This window comes from Nerophis lumbriciformis, linkage group LG07, assembly GCF_033978685.3.
Source record: "Nerophis lumbriciformis linkage group LG07, RoL_Nlum_v2.1, whole genome shotgun sequence".
Lineage (NCBI taxonomy): Eukaryota > Metazoa > Chordata > Actinopteri > Syngnathiformes > Syngnathidae > Nerophis > Nerophis lumbriciformis.
This window is the reverse complement of record NC_084554.2, coordinates 93,410-109,956: the sequence shown is the minus strand read 5'-3', so window position 1 is coordinate 109,956 and position 16,547 is coordinate 93,410. Positions and strand designations below refer to the sequence as shown.

Sequence of the window (16,547 nt, the reverse complement as noted above, 5' to 3'; positions counted from 1 at the left end):
TCGACTTCAGGAGGAGCAGCACCGACCCTGCCCCCCTCTACATCAACGGCGAGCGTGTAGAGAGGGTCCACACCTTCAGGTACCTTGGAGTCCACATCTCTAATGACTTCTCCTGGACAGTCAACACCACATCAATCATCAAGAAGGCTCAGCAGCGGCTACACTTCCTTAGAGTCCTCGGGAAGTACAACCTGAAGCCTGACCTGCTGCTGACCTTCTACCGCTCGTCCATCGAGAGCCTGCTGACCTACTGTATTACGGTATGGTACGGCAGCTGCACTGCAGCAGACAGGGAGAGGCTGCAAAGAGTGGTCAAGACGGCTCAGAAGATCATCGGCCGCCCTCTCCCCTCTCTGACGGACATCTACACCTCCCGCTGCCTCAACAGAGCCAGTGCCATCATCAAGGACAGCACCCACCCTGGCTCTGACCTGTTCCACCTGCTGCCCTCTGGGAAGCGCTACAGGTGCATTAAAACCAAAACAAACAGACTAAAGAACAGCTTCTTCCCCAGGGCCATAACCATCCTGAACGGACTGCCCCATTGTCCCTCATAACTGCCTTCTCTTCGGTGCAATAACCCATTCCACCAACCACCCTGTTTTTTTTTTTGTTTTTTTTTCATGTATATATTCATTTCACACCATATTCATTGCACTTCTACATTTTTTATATTTTTATATATTTGCACATTGTTTTTCTAGCATGCACACATCGCACTGTATGGAATGGCCTCAATCTCGTTACCTTGCGTAATGACAATAAAGCTGATTCTGATTCTGATTCTGATTCTGATATACTTACATGTGTGTTGTGTACATCATGTATATACTTACGTGCGTGTTGTGTACATCATGTGTTGTATACATCCTGTATTATATACTTCCATGTGTGTTGTAAACATCATGTATATACTTACATGTGTATTGTGTACAATGTTCCCTCTAATTGTTCATGTGTGTGAGCAAACTCACAAACTCCCTGAGCACATCAGACGTGCACACTGTGGCCACACCAGCGTCACACCTGTCCCAAACCTGACTAAATAACAATTGAAATGTTTTATTCAAATCATTTTCTGATATAAGTGATTTTGCCCTCTTACAATGACAATAAGTAAAAAACATTTTTTCATGAGCTATGTGCTAGTATTGTATGTCTGGCTGCAAGTCCTGCCTTTAAGAAGAAATGTTACCCCTTTCAGAGATTACATTTAGTTCCTGTAAAATACATCTTTTTATCAGCATTTATGAAATCTAGTGACAATATTTCATGAATAATATCCTTGGATTAACATTCTTAATAAATAAGCACACATCTGATTGAGTGTTACAACCTGGCATTTACACATTGTGTGGCGTTGGGGTTGTCCCACTTTTTGTGTGGCCATAAACGCAGCACTGGCTAAGTGCCATGAGTGCGTGTGTTGGTGCAGGTGAGACTGAGCGAGCGGCTTCTGTTGAAACCACGGATGATAACGTTGGTTTAAGCCTGGTTTGTATGGCAAAAAATTACCAGTTTTTATAGATAACTTTTTTTAACTCATATTTTGGTGTGGTTACAAACAGTTTAACCCTAACCCTAACCCTGTCCGTAAAGTGCCTCGACCCTAACCCTAACCCTGTGTTGACAAAGATTGTTTTATTCATTGGGGCCACTCTTGTTGTCACCTGTCACTCAGAGTTGCATTGCAAAATCATACAGAACAAATTGTAATGTGTTTATTAGGGACCGCAATGTCCCTTTATTGTATTTTGGGCGTTTTATTCTTTATTATTATACCGCCGCCTCTTTGAGCTGTAATTTGACCCCCTTAACATGCTTCAAAACTCACCATATTTGACACACACATCAGGACTGGCGAAAATTGCCATCTAATAAAAAAACAAACCCAAAACTCAAAATTGTGCTCTAGCGCCCCCTAGGAAAAAAACACAGACAAACTGCTTGTAACTTCCGGTAGGAATGTCGTAGAGACATGAAACAAAAACCTCTATGTAGGTCTGACTTAGACCTAGATTTCATACGTTGACATCTTTCAGCAAAAAACAGGAAGTTGGCAATTCCCCCTTCAAAACAAAAGTTGAGTAAAAACAGTGACTTTTGCCTCTTTGAGCTGTAATGTGACTCCCTTAACATGCTTCAAAACTCACCAAACTGGACACACATCAGGACTGGCAAAAATTGCGATCAAATAAAAAAACCCAACCCTAAAACTCAAAATTGCGCTCTAGCGCCCCCTAGGAAGAAAACAGACACAACTGCTTCTAGGAAGAAAACTCAGACAAAACTGCCTGTAACTTCCAGTAGGAATGTCTTAGAGACATACTTGCCAACCTTGAGACCTCCAATTTCGGGAGGTGGGGGGTGGGGGCGGGGTCGGGGGGCGTGGTTGGGGGCGTGGTTAAGAGGGGAGGAGTATATTTACAGCTAGAATTCACCAAGTCAAGTATTTCATATATATATATATTTATATATCCCCCGCGACCCCAAAGGGAATAAGCGGTAGAAAATGGATGGATGGATGGATGGATATATATATATATATATATATATATATATATATATATATATATATATATATATATATATATATATATATATATATATATATATATATATATATATATATATATAAAAGAAATACTTGAATTTCAGTGTTCATTTATTTACACATATACACACACATAACACTCATCTACTAATTGTTGAGTTAAGGGTTGCATTGTCCATCCTTGTTCTATTCTCTGTCACTATCTTTCTAACCATGCTGAACACCCTCTCTGATGATGCATTGCTGTGTGGCACGCACAAAAGTGCTTTCATCAAATGCACTAGATGGCAGTATTGTCCTGTTTAAGAGTGTCACAACATTGCTGTTTAGACGGACTGCTTTACTGTAGACGTTGTTTATATTGTGGGAAAGCGGACTCAGGTCCGCAGCTGGAGGGGGCGTGGCCTTCAGTTCGGCCTGAATTTCGGGAGATTTTCGGGAGAAAATTTGTCCCGGGAGGTTTTCGGGAGAGGCGCTGAATTTTGGGAGTCTCCCGGAAAATCCGGGAGGGTTGGCAAGTATGCTTAGAGACATGAAACAAAAACCTCTATGTAGGTCTCACTTAGACCTACATTTCATATATTGACAACCCCCAGCAAAAAAACAGGAAGTTTGCAATTCCCCCTTCAAAACAAAAGTTTTGTAAAAACCGGTCACCTATTTTCAAACATTATCTCCTCTGAAGGCGTTTGTCGTGTCGGCTTCAAACTAGCATTGAACCCTTCTGATTAAAAGTTGACCAAAGAGTTTTAATTACTGCTCCGGTTTGGATTTTATGTGCGTCAAAGTCGGTCCCGTCCATCGCTGCTTGCAGCTTTCATTTTGTTTAAAGTTCAGATGGGATTTTTGATTTCCTGCGCGGCATTCATTTGCTGTGAGCAGAGGACGCGTTAGCGGTGTGCACCTTAGAGGGAACCTTGATTGTGTAAAGAAATGCTTTTCTACCTTCAAGGTACTCAAAGCGCTTTGACACTACTTCCACATTCACACACACATTCACACACTGATGGCCATGCAAGGCGCTAACCAGCAGCCATCAGGAGCAAGGATGAAGTGTCTTGCTCAAGGACACAACGGATGTGACTAGGATGGTAGAAGGTGGGGATTGAACCAGCAACCCTCCGATTGCTGGCACGGCCACTCTACCAACTTCGCCACGTCATGTATATACTTACATGTGTGTTGTGTACATGTACTTACATGTGTATTGTGTACATCATGTATATACTTACATGTGTGTTGTGTACATCATGTGTTGTGTACATGTACTTACATGTGTATTGTGTACATCATGTATATACTTACATATGTTTTGTGTACATCAAGTATGTACGTACATGTGTGTTGTGTACATATACTTACATGTGTATTGTGTACATATACTTACATGTGTATTGTGTACATAAACTTACATGTGTGTTGTGTACATCATGTGTTGTGTACATATACTTAAATGTGTGTTATGTACATCATATGTTGTGTACATATACTTACATGTGTGTTGTGTACATCAGACTACCCGTGTGCCCTCCAGCATGACATCATGTGTTGTGTACATATCCTTACATGTGTGTTGTGTACATCATGTGTTGTGTACATCTTGTGTGTCACAGACTACCCGTGTGCCCTGCAGCGTGACATCATGTGTTGTGTACATGATGTGTTGTGTGCATCATGTGTTGTGTACATCTTGTGTGTGACAGACTACCCGTGTGTCCTGCATTGTGACATCATGTGTTGTGTACATTATGTGTTGTGTACATCATGTGTTGTGTACATCTTGTGTGTGACAGACTACCCGTGTGTCCTGCATTGTGACATCATGTGTTGTGTACATCATGTGTTGTGTACATGTTGTGTGTGACAGACTACCTGTGTGCCCTGCATTGGGACATCATGTGTCGTGTACATCATGTGTTGTGTACATCATGTGTTGTGTACATCTTGTGTGTGACAGACTACCCATGTGCCTTGCATTGTGACATCATGTGTTGTGTACATCATGTGTTGTATACATCATGTGTTGTGTACATCTTGTGTGTGACAGACTAGCCGTGTGCCCTGCAGCGTGACATCATGCGTCGTGTACATCATGTGTTGTGTACATCGTGTGTTGTGTACATCATGTGTTGTGTACATGTTGTGTGTGACAGACTACCCGTGTGCCCTGCATTGTGACATCATGTGTTGTGTACATCATGTGTTGTGTACATGTTGTGTGTGACAGACTACCCGTGTGCCCTGCATTGTGACATGATGTGTTGTGTACATGATGTGTTGTGTACATGTTGTGTGTGACAGACTACCCGTGTGCCCTGCAGAGAGACATGATGTGTTGTGTACATGATGTGTTGTGTACATGATGTGTTGTGTACATGTTGTGTGTGCCAGACTACCCGTGTGCCCTGCATTGTGACATGATGTGTTGTGTACATGATGTGTTGTGTACATGTTGTGTGTGGCAGACTACCCGTGTGCCCTGCAGAGAGACATGATGTGTTGTGTACATGTTGTGTGTGACAGACTACCCGTGTGCCCTGCATTGTGACATGATGTGTTGTGTACATGATGTGTTGTGTACATGATGTGTTGTGTACATGTTGTGTGTGCCAGACTACCCGTGTGCCCTGCATTGTGACATGATGTGTTGTGTACATGATGTGTTGTGTACATGTTGTGTGTGGCAGACTACCCGTGTGCCCTGCAGAGAGACATGATGTGTTGTGTACATGTTGTGTGTGCCAGACTACCCGTGTGTCCTGCATTGTGACATGATGTGTTGTGTACATGATGTGTTGTGTACATGTTGTGTGTGCCAGACTACCCGTGTGCCCTGCAGAGAGACATGATGTGTTGTGTACATGTTGTGTGTGGCAGACTACCCGTGTGCCCTGCAGAGAGACATGATGTGTTGTGTACATGATGTGTTGTGTACATGTTGTGTGTGGCAGACTACCCGTGTGCCCTGCATTGTGACATGATGTGTTGTGTACATGATGTGTTGTGTACATGTTGTGTGTGGCAGACTACCCGTGTGCCCTGCAGAGAGACATGATGTGTTGTGTACATGATGTGTTGTGTACATGTTGTGTGTGGCAGACTACCCGTGTGCCCTGCAGAGAGACATGATGTGTTGTGTACATGATGTGTTGTGTACATGTTGTGTGTGGCAGACTACCCGTGTGCCCTGCATTGTGACATGATGTGTTGTGTACATGATGTGTTGTGTACATGTTGTGTGTGACAGACTAGCCGTGTGCCCTGCATTGTGACATCATGTGTTGTGTACATCATGTGTTGTGTACATGTTGTGTGTGACAGACTACCCGTGTGCCCTGCATTGTGACATGATGTGTTGTGTACATGATGTGTTGTGTACATGTTGTGTGTGACAGACTACCCGTGTGTCCTGCATTGTGACATGATGTGTTGTGTACATGATGTGTTGTGTACATGTTGTGTGTGACAGACTACCCGTGTGCCCTGCAGAGAGACATGATGTGTTGTGTACATGATGTGTTGTGTACATGTTGTGTGTGCCAGACTACCCGTGTGCCCTGCAGAGAGACATGATGTGTTGTGTACATGATGTGTTGTGTACATGATGTGTTGTGTACATGTTGTGTGTGGCAGACTACCCGTGTGCCCTGCATTGTGACATGTTGTGTTGTGTACATGTTGTGTGTGCCAGACTACCCGTGTGCCCTGCAGAGAGACATGATGTGTTGTGTACATGATGTGTTGTGTACATGTTGTGTGTGCCAGACTAGCCGTGTGTCCTGCATTGTGACATGATGTGTTGTGTACATGATGTGTTGTGTACATGTTGTGTGTGGCAGACTACCCGTGTGCCCTGCAGAGAGACATGATGTGTTGTGTACATGATGTGTTGTGTACATGTTGTGTGTGCCAGACTAGCCGTGTGTCCTGCATTGTGACATGATGTGTTGTGTACATGATGTGTTGTGTACATGTTGTGTGTGGCAGACTACCCGTGTGCCCTGCAGAGAGACATCCTCCTTCAGGGACGTCTTTACCTCACAGACAACTGGTTGTGTTTCTACAGCAACGTGTTCTTCGGCACCAAGGTAATATTCACTCTAGTAATATTCACTCTAGTAATATTCACTCTAGTAATATTCACTCTAGTAATATTCACTCTAGTAATATTCACTCTAGTAATATTCATCATAATGATGATGGTTATACTAATCATCATCATCATAATAATGATCATTATACGATATAATAATATAATATAATATAATAATCATATGATATAATAATATATCATTATTATAATTATCATCATAAAAATGATAATAATCATCATCATAATGATGATAAAACTATTACGAATAATCATCATAATAATTATGATAATAATACTAATAATCATAATAATAAAGATAATCATCATAATAATCATGATAATAATACGAATAATCATCATTATGAAAATGATAATATTAATAATAATCATCATAATCATGATAATTATACTAACAATCATCATCATAGATATGAAAAAAATCATCATATTGATAATACTAAAAATCCATCCATCCATCCTTGCTACCGCTTGTCCATTACAGGGCCGCAGGGGATGCTGTAGCCTTTCTCAATTAATGATTTAATCTGCAATATGTGAACAATATCTTCATGATTTAATCTGCAATATGTGATCAATAACTTCATGATTTAATCTGCAATATATTATTAATAATTTCATGATTTAATCTGCAATCATTGATCAATACATTCATGATTTAAGCTGCAATATATGATTAATAATTTAATGATTTAATCTGCAATCATTGATCAATAACTTCATGATTTAATCTGCAATATATAATTAATAATTTAATGATTTAATCTGCAATAATTGATCAATACATTCATGATTTAATCTGCAATATGTGATCAATAATTTAATGATTTAATCTGCAATATATGATCAATAACTTCATGATTTAATCTGCAATATATGATTAATAATTTAATGATTTAATCTACAATCATTGATCAATACATTAATGCTTTAATCTGCAATATATGATCAATAACTTCAAGATTGAATCTACAATATATGATAAATACCTTCATAATTTAATCTGCAATATATGATCAATACATTCATGATTTAATCTGCAATGTATGATCAAAACAGTCATGATTTAATCTGCAATATGATCAATATATTCATGAATTAATCTGCAATATATGATCAATAACTTCATGATTTCATCTGCAATATATGATCAATAGCTTCATGATTTCATCTGCAATATATGATCAATAGCTTCATGATTTCATCTGCAATATATGATCAATACCTTCATGATTTAACCTGCAATATATGATCAATACAGTCATGATTTAATCTGCAATATGTGATCAATATCTTCATGATTTAATCTGCAATATGTGATCAATAAGTTGAAGTCACATCTACGTCTGTGTGCACTTTCAAATGTTGCTGTTTAGTTGTTCCACTTGCCAGTGTTGTTTCTAATGTATTAGTCAGCGTGATTGTCATGTCTTTTTCTTGCTGTAGTTTACTCTTCTCCTCAAAGACATCGAGCAACTGACCAAGGAAAAAACCGCCCGTCTGATTCCCAACGCCATGGTTGTCCGCTCCACCACGGAGAGGGTGAGACATCAAAGTACAACAGCTGCAACTCAATCTTCATTCATCTCTACTTTTCTTCTACTTGGACACACAGCTCTTCCTCACTTCCTTCTCAGCGAGAGACAAAAGCTACGTGGAAGTCTTCCGTATGTGGCAGAACGCACTGATGGACAAGGTAATATACATGTTGTAGTACTACTGCAAAGAATACATTGTACTACATGTAGTATGACCGCAAATAATACATTGTACTACATGTAGTACGACCGCAAAGAATACATTGTACTACATGTAGTACGACCGCAAAGAATACATTGTACTACATGTAGTATGACCGCAAAGAATACATTGTACTACATGTAGTATGACCGCAAAGAATACATTGTACTACATGTAGTATCGCAACAAAGAATACATTGTACTGCATGTAGTATGACCGCAAAGAATACATTGTACTACATGTAGTATCGCAACAAAGAATACATTGTACTGCATGTAGTATCGCAACAAAGAATACATTGTACTGTATTTATTGTGAAAACAAAGAATACATTGTACCGTATTTTCCGCACTATAAGGCGCACCTAAAAACCACAAATTTTCTCAAAAGCTGACAGTGCGCCTTATAACCCGGTGCGCTTTATATATGGATTAATATTAAGATTCATTTTCATAAAGTTTCGATCTCGCAACTACGGTAAACAGCCGCCATCGTTTTTCCCGGTAGAACAGGAAGCGCTTCTTCTTCTACGCAAGCAACCGCCAAGGTAAGCACCCGCCCCCATAGAACAGGAAGCGCTTCTTCTTCTACTGTAAGCAACCACCCGCCCGCGTAGAAGAAGAAAAAGCGCGCGGATATTACGTACGTTTCATTTCCTTTGTGTGTTTACATCTGTAAAGACCACAAAATGGCTCCTACTAAGCGACAAGGATCCGGTTCATGAAAAGACGCAATCTCTCCATCCGCACACGGATTACTATTTCACAGCAACTGATATTCCTGTGAACCGCACTGTGGATACAACGGGAGCACGTACGGTGAATATTCGCACCACAGGGAATGAGAAGTCATCCTTCACTGTGGTTCTAGCTTGCCATGCTAATGGCCAGAAACTTCCACCCATGGTGATATTCAAAAGGAAGACCTTGCTAAAAGAGACCTTTCCAGCCGGCGTCATCATAAAAGCTAACTCGAAGGGATGGATGAAGAAAAGATGAGCGAGCGGTTAAGGTAAGTTTAAGTTTACGCGAAGAGGCCGGGTGGCTTTCTTCACGCAGCTCCGTCCATGTTGATATACGACTCCATGCGCGCCCACATCACGCTGGTTTTAATATATTATTAAAGTTTGACTGACCTATCTGACTGTTTTTTTGACATTCCTTTAGCGCAGTTAGATGCGGCTTACAACACGGGGCGGCTTATAGGTGGACAAAGTTTTGAAATATGCCGTTCATTGAAGGCGCGGCTTATAACCCAGGGCGCCTTATGGTGCGGAAAATACGGTACTACATGTAGTATCACAACAAAGTATACATTATACTATATGTAGTAATACTACATTGTACTGCATATAGTATCACAACAAATAATACATGATATTGTATGTAGTATTACTACATTGTACAACATGTAGTATCACAACAAATACATTATACTATATGTAGTAATACTAGTTTAGTTTAGTTGATTCTTCTTCGGTCAATGGTCAACCAAATAAACAAAGAGTTGCACATTCATAGATTGAAAATGAAAATGTTGCAGACCGAAAGGGTTTAGGCTGAAGTTGAAGACTTATTGCGCCTAACCCTATAAACAATGTCAAGTACAAGATGAACTTCCCAAAATTGTGAAATGTCTTTTGTACAACATATTATAAATACACATTATACACAGCATAAACACACTTCAATTATATACACAGTAAAGGCATGTGAAATATCCTTGTCCATCCATCCATCCATCCATCTTCTTCCGCTTAGCCGAGGTCGGGTCGCGGGGGCAGCAGCTTAAGCAGGGAAGCCCAGACTTCCCTCTCCCCAGCCGCTTGGTCCAGCCCCTCCCGGGGGATACCGAGGCGTTCCCAGGCCAGCCGGGAGAGATAGTCTTCCCAACGTGTCCTGGGTCTTCCCCGTGGCCTCCTACTGGTCGGACGTGCCCGAAACACCTTCCTAGGGAGGCGTTTGGGTGGCATCCTGACCAGATGCCCGAACCACCTCATCTGGCTCCTCTCTATGTGGAGGAGCAGCAGCTTTACTTTGAGCTCCCCCCGGATGACAGAGCTTCTCACCCTATCTCTAAGGGAGAGCCCCGCCACCCGGCGGAGGAAACTCATTTGGGCCGCTTGTACCCGTGATCTTGTCCTTTCGATCATGACCCAAAGCTCATGACCATAGGTGAGGATGGGAACGTAGATCGACCGGTAAATCGAGAGCTTTGCCTTCCGGCTCAGCTCCTTCTTCACCAAAACGGATCGATACAGCGTCCGCATTACTGAAGACGCCGCACCGATCCGCCTGTCGATCTCATGATCCACTCTTCCCCCACTCGTGAACAAGACTCCGAGGTACTTGAACTCCTCCACTTGGGGCAAGATCTCCTCCCCAACCCGGAGATGGCACTCCACCCTTTTCCGGGAGAGAACCATGGACTCGGACTTGGAGGTGCTGATTCCCATCCCAGTCACTTCACACTCTGCTGCGAACCGATCCAGTGAGAGTTGAAGATCTTGGCCAGAGGAAGCCATCAGGACCACATCATCTGCAAATAGCAGAGACCTAATCCTGCAGCCACCAAACCAGATACCCTCAACGCCTTGACTGCGCCTAGAAATTCTGTCCATAAAGGTTATGAACAGAATCTGTGACAAAGGGCAGCCTTGGCGGAGTCCAACCCTCACTGGAAACGTGTCCGACTTACTGCCGGCAATGCGGACCAAGCTCTGACACTGATCATACAGGGAGCGAACCGCCACGATAAGACTGTCCGTTACCCCATACTCTCTGAGCACTCCCCACAGGACTTCCCGGGGTACACGGTCGAATGCCTTCTCCAAGTCCACAAAGCACATGTAGACTGGTTGGGCAAACTCCCATGCACCCTCAAGGACTCTGCCGAGAGTATGGAGCTGGTCCACAGTTCCACGACCAGGACGAAAACCACACTGTTCCTCCTGAATCCGAGGTTCGACTATCTGGCGTAGCCTCCTCTCCAGTACACCTGAATAGACCTTACCGGGAAGGCTGAGGAGTGTGATCCCACCATAGTTGGAACACACCCTCCAGTTCCCCTTCTTAAAGAGAGGAACCACCACCCCGGTCTGCCAATCCAGAGGTACCGCCCCTGATGTCCACGCGATGTTGCAGAGTCTTGTCAACCAAGACAGCCCCACAGCATCCAGAGCCTTAAGGAACTCCGGGCGGATCTCATCCACCCCCAGGTCCTTGCCACTGAGGAGCTTTTTAACTACCTCAGCAACCTCAGCACACGTGATAAACCTTTGTACCAATTCATATACTATATACAAACATTATTATTTATATCCCACATTTAGTATTGTAACCAACATTGATCATAGTATTAACTGCTGTGTTGATTCAAGAGTGATATCTTTTTTCAAGACATTGGTCTTAAAGTGTTTTTTAAATGTGTGAATGGAAGTGGAACATTTGAAGGAATCATCCGAGCTGTTCCACAGTTGAACCCCCCCGACAGAAACACATCTACTTTTTAAGATCCTTCTTATCTTAGCTTTCTGGAAGACAGCTGAACCTCTGAGGTCATAGGTATTCTCTCTGGGTTTGAACCTCTCCTGTAGACACCGAGGCAGCATGTGGTTATGAGCTTTGTATGTCACAATAGCAGTGTTGAGGTCAACAAGATGGTGCAGTTTTAATGTTTTTAATTTAATAAACAGAGCATTGGTATGGTCATAGTGGATCTAGTTAATAGTGTGAAAGTCCAGTCCATAGTGGATCTAGTTAATAGTGTGAAAGTCCAGTCCATAGTGGATCTAGTTAATAGTGTGAGTTCAGTCCATAGTGGATCTAGTTAATAGTGTGAGTCCAGTCCATAGTGGATCTAGTTAATAGTGTGAGTTCAGTCCATAGTGGATCTAGTTAATAGTGTGAGAGTCAAGTCAATAGTGGATCTAGTTAATAGTGTGAGTCCAGTCCATAGTGGATCTAGTTAATAGTGTGAAAGTCCAGTCCATAGTGGATCTAGTTAATAGTGTGAAAGTCCAGTCCATAGTGGATCTAGTTAATAGTGTGAAAGTCCAGTCCATAGTGGATCTAGTTAATAGTGTGAAAGTCCAGTCCATAGTGGATCTAGTTAATAGTGTGAAAGTCCAGTCCATAGTGGATCTAGTTAATAGTGTGAAAGTCCAGTCCATAGTGGATCTAGTTAATAGTGTGAAAGTCCAGTCCATAGTGGATCTAGTTAATAGTGTGAGAGTCCAGTCCATAGTGGATCTAGTTAATAGTGTTAAAGTCCAGTCCATAGTGGATCTAGTTAATAGTGTGAGTTCAGTCCATAGTGGATCTAGTTAATAGTGTGAGAGTCAAGTCAATAGTGGATCTAGTTAATAGTGTGAGTTCAGTCCATAGTGGATCTAGTTAATAGTGTGAGAGTCAAGTCAATAGTGGATCTAGTTAATAGTGTGAGTCCAGTCCATAGTGGATCTAGTTAATAGTGTGAAAGTCCAGTCCATAGTGGATCTAGTTAATAGTGTGAAAGTCCAGTCCATAGTGGATCTAGTTAATAGTGTGAAAGTCCAGTCCATAGTGGATCTAGTTAATAGTGTGAAAGTCCAGTCCATAGTGGATCTAGTTAATAGTGTGAGAGTCCAGTCCATAGTGGATCTAGTTAATAGTGTTAAAGTCCAGTCCATAGTGGATCTAGTTAATAGTGTGAGTTCAGTCCATAGTGGATCTAGTTAATAGTGTGAGAGTCAAGTCAATAGTGGATCTAGTTAATAGTGTGAGTCCAGTCCATAGTGGATCTAGTTAATAGTGTGAGTCCAGTCCATAGTGGATCTAGTTAATAGTGTGAGTCCAGTCCATAGTGGATCTAGTTAATAGTGTGTAAGTCCAGTCCATAGTGGATCTAGTTAATAGTGTGAAAGTCCAGTCCATAGTGGATCTAGTTAATAGTGTTAAAGTCCAGTCCATAGTGGATCTAGTTAATAGTGTGAAAGTCCAGTCCATAGTGGATCTAGTTAATAGTGTGAAAGTCCAGTCCATAGTGGATCTAGTTAATAGTGTGAAAGTCCAGTCCATAGTGGATCTAGTTAATAGTGTGAGAGTCCAGTCCATAGTGGATCTAGTTAATAGTGTGAAAGTCCAGTCCATAGTGGATCTAGTTAATAGTGTGAAAGTCCAGTCCATAGTGGATCTAGTTAATAGTGTGAAAGTCCAGTCCATAGTGGATCTAGTTAATAGTGTGAAAGTCCAGTCCATAGTGGATCTAGTTAATAGTGTGAAAGTCCAGTCCATAGTGGATCTAGTTAATAGTGTGAGAGTCCAGTCCATAGTGGATCTAGTTAATACTGTGAGAGTCCAGTCCATAGTGGATCTAGTAAATAGTGTGAGTCCAGTCCATAGTGGATCTAGTTAATAGTGTGAGTTCAGTCCATAGTGGATCTAGTTAATAGTGTGAGAGTCAAGTCAATAGTGGATCTAGTTAATAGTGTGAGTCCAGTCCATAGTGGATCTAGTTAATAGTGTGAGTCCAGTCCATAGTGGATCTAGTTAATAGTGTGTAAGTCCAGTCCATAGTGGATCTAGTTAATAGTGTGAAAGTCCAGTCCATAGTGGATCTAGTTAATAGTGTTAAAGTCCAGTCCATAGTGGATCTAGTTAATAGTGTGAAAGTCCAGTCCATAGTGGATCTAGTTAATAGTGTGAAAGTCCAGTCCATAGTGGATCTAGTTAATAGTGTGAAAGTCCAGTCCATAGTGGATCTAGTTAATAGTGTGAGAGTCCAGTCCATAGTGGATCTAGTTAATAGTGTGAAAGTCCAGTCCATAGTGGATCTAGTTAATAGTGTGAAAGTCCAGTCCATAGTGGATCTAGTTAATAGTGTGAGTTCAGTCCATAGTGGATCTAGTTAATAGTGTGAGTCCAGTCCATAGTGGATCTAGTTAATAGTGTGAGTTCAGTCCATAGTGGATCTAGTTAATAGTGTGAGAGTCAAGTCAATAGTGGATCTAGTTAATAGTGTGAGTCCAGTCCATAGTGGATCTAGTTAATAGTGTGAAAGTCCAGTCCATAGTGGATCTAGTTAATAGTGTGAAAGTCCAGTCCATAGTGGATCTAGTTAATAGTGTGAAAGTCCAGTCCATAGTGGATCTAGTTAATAGTGTGAAAGTCCAGTCCATAGTGGATCTAGTTAATAGTGTGAAAGTCCAGTCCATAGTGGATCTAGTTAATAGTGTGAAAGTCCAGTCCATAGTGGATCTAGTTAATAGTGTGAAAGTCCAGTCCATAGTGGATCTAGTTAATAGTGTGAGAGTCCAGTCCATAGTGGATCTAGTTAATAGTGTTAAAGTCCAGTCCATAGTGGATCTAGTTAATAGTGTGAGTTCAGTCCATAGTGGATCTAGTTAGTAGTGTGAGAGTCAAGTCAATAGTGGATCTAGTTAATAGTGTGAGTTCAGTCCATAGTGGATCTAGTTAATAGTGTGAGAGTCAAGTCAATAGTGGATCTAGTTAATAGTGTGAGTCCAGTCCATAGTGGATCTAGTTAATAGTGTGAAAGTCCAGTCCATAGTGGATCTAGTTAATAGTGTGAAAGTCCAGTCCATAGTGGATCTAGTTAATAGTGTGAAAGTCCAGTCCATAGTGGATCTAGTTAATAGTGTGAAAGTCCAGTCCATAGTGGATCTAGTTAATAGTGTGAGAGTCCAGTCCATAGTGGATCTAGTTAATAGTGTTAAAGTCCAGTCCATAGTGGATCTAGTTAATAGTGTGAGTTCAGTCCATAGTGGATCTAGTTAATAGTGTGAGAGTCAAGTCAATAGTGGATCTAGTTAATAGTGTGAGTCCAGTCCATAGTGGATCTAGTTAATAGTGTGAGTCCAGTCCATAGTGGATCTAGTTAATAGTGTGAGTCCAGTCCATAGTGGATCTAGTTAATAGTGTGTAAGTCCAGTCCATAGTGGATCTAGTTAATAGTGTGAAAGTCCAGTCCATAGTGGATCTAGTTAATAGTGTTAAAGTCCAGTCCATAGTGGATCTAGTTAATAGTGTGAAAGTCCAGTCCATAGTGGATCTAGTTAATAGTGTGAAAGTCCAGTCCATAGTGGATCTAGTTAATAGTGTGAAAGTCCAGTCCATAGTGGATCTAGTTAATAGTGTGAGAGTCCAGTCCATAGTGGATCTAGTTAATAGTGTGAAAGTCCAGTCCATAGTGGATCTAGTTAATAGTGTGAAAGTCCAGTCCATAGTGGATCTAGTTAATAGTGTGAAAGTCCAGTCCATAGTGGATCTAGTTAATAGTGTGAAAGTCCAGTCCATAGTGGATCTAGTTAATAGTGTGAGAGTCCAGTCCATAGTGGATCTAGTTAATACTGTGAGAGTCCAGTCCATAGTGGATCTAGTAAATAGTGTGAGTCCAGTCCATAGTGGATCTAGTTAATAGTGTGAGTTCAGTCCATAGTGGATCTAGTTAATAGTGTGAGAGTCAAGTCAATAGTGGATCTAGTTAATAGTGTGAGTCCAGTCCATAGTGGATCTAGTTAATAGTGTGAGTCCAGTCCATAGTGGATCTAGTTAATAGTGTGTAAGTCCAGTCCATAGTGGATCTAGTTAATAGTGTGAAAGTCCAGTCCATAGTGGATCTAGTTAATAGTGTTAAAGTCCAGTCCATAGTGGATCTAGTTAATAGTGTGAAAGTCCAGTCCATAGTGGATCTAGTTAATAGTGTGAAAGTCCAGTCCATAGTGGATCTAGTTAATAGTGTGAAAGTCCAGTCCATAGTGGATCTAGTTAATAGTGTGAGAGTCCAGTCCATAGTGGATCTAGTTAATAGTGTGAAAGTCCAGTCCATAGTGGATCTAGTTAATAGTGTGAAAGTCCAGTCCATAGTGGATCTAGTTAATAGTGTGAAAGTCCAGTCCATAGTGGATCTAGTTAATAGTGTGAGTTCAGTCCATAGTGGATCTAGTTAATAGTGTGAGTCCAGTCCATAGTGGATCTAGTTAATAGTGTGAGTTCAGTCCATAGTGGATCTAGTTAATAGTGTGAGAGTCAAGTCAATAGTGGATCTAGTTAATAGTGTGAGTCCAGTCCATAGTGGATCTAGTTAATAGTGTGAAAGTCCAGTCCATAGTGGATCTAGTTAATAGTGTGAGAGTCCAGTCC

General features: G+C 41.3%; 1 protein-coding gene across 3 annotated transcripts in view; it reads left to right on the top strand.

The window, feature by feature from the left end:
- The window catches only part of gramd1c (GRAM domain containing 1c), a 66,778-nt gene that overhangs the window by 10,084 nt on the left and 40,147 nt on the right, over positions 1–16,547 (top strand). For all 3 annotated transcript variants that reach the window (XM_061935347.1, XM_061935346.2, XM_072913427.1), the window contains 3 exons: positions 6,542–6,642; positions 8,112–8,207; positions 8,281–8,361. In XM_061935347.1, the coding sequence (XP_061791331.1) occupies positions 6,542–6,642; positions 8,112–8,207; positions 8,281–8,361 (278 nt within the window). The remainder of the gene's footprint in view (positions 1–6,541; positions 6,643–8,111; positions 8,208–8,280; positions 8,362–16,547) is intronic.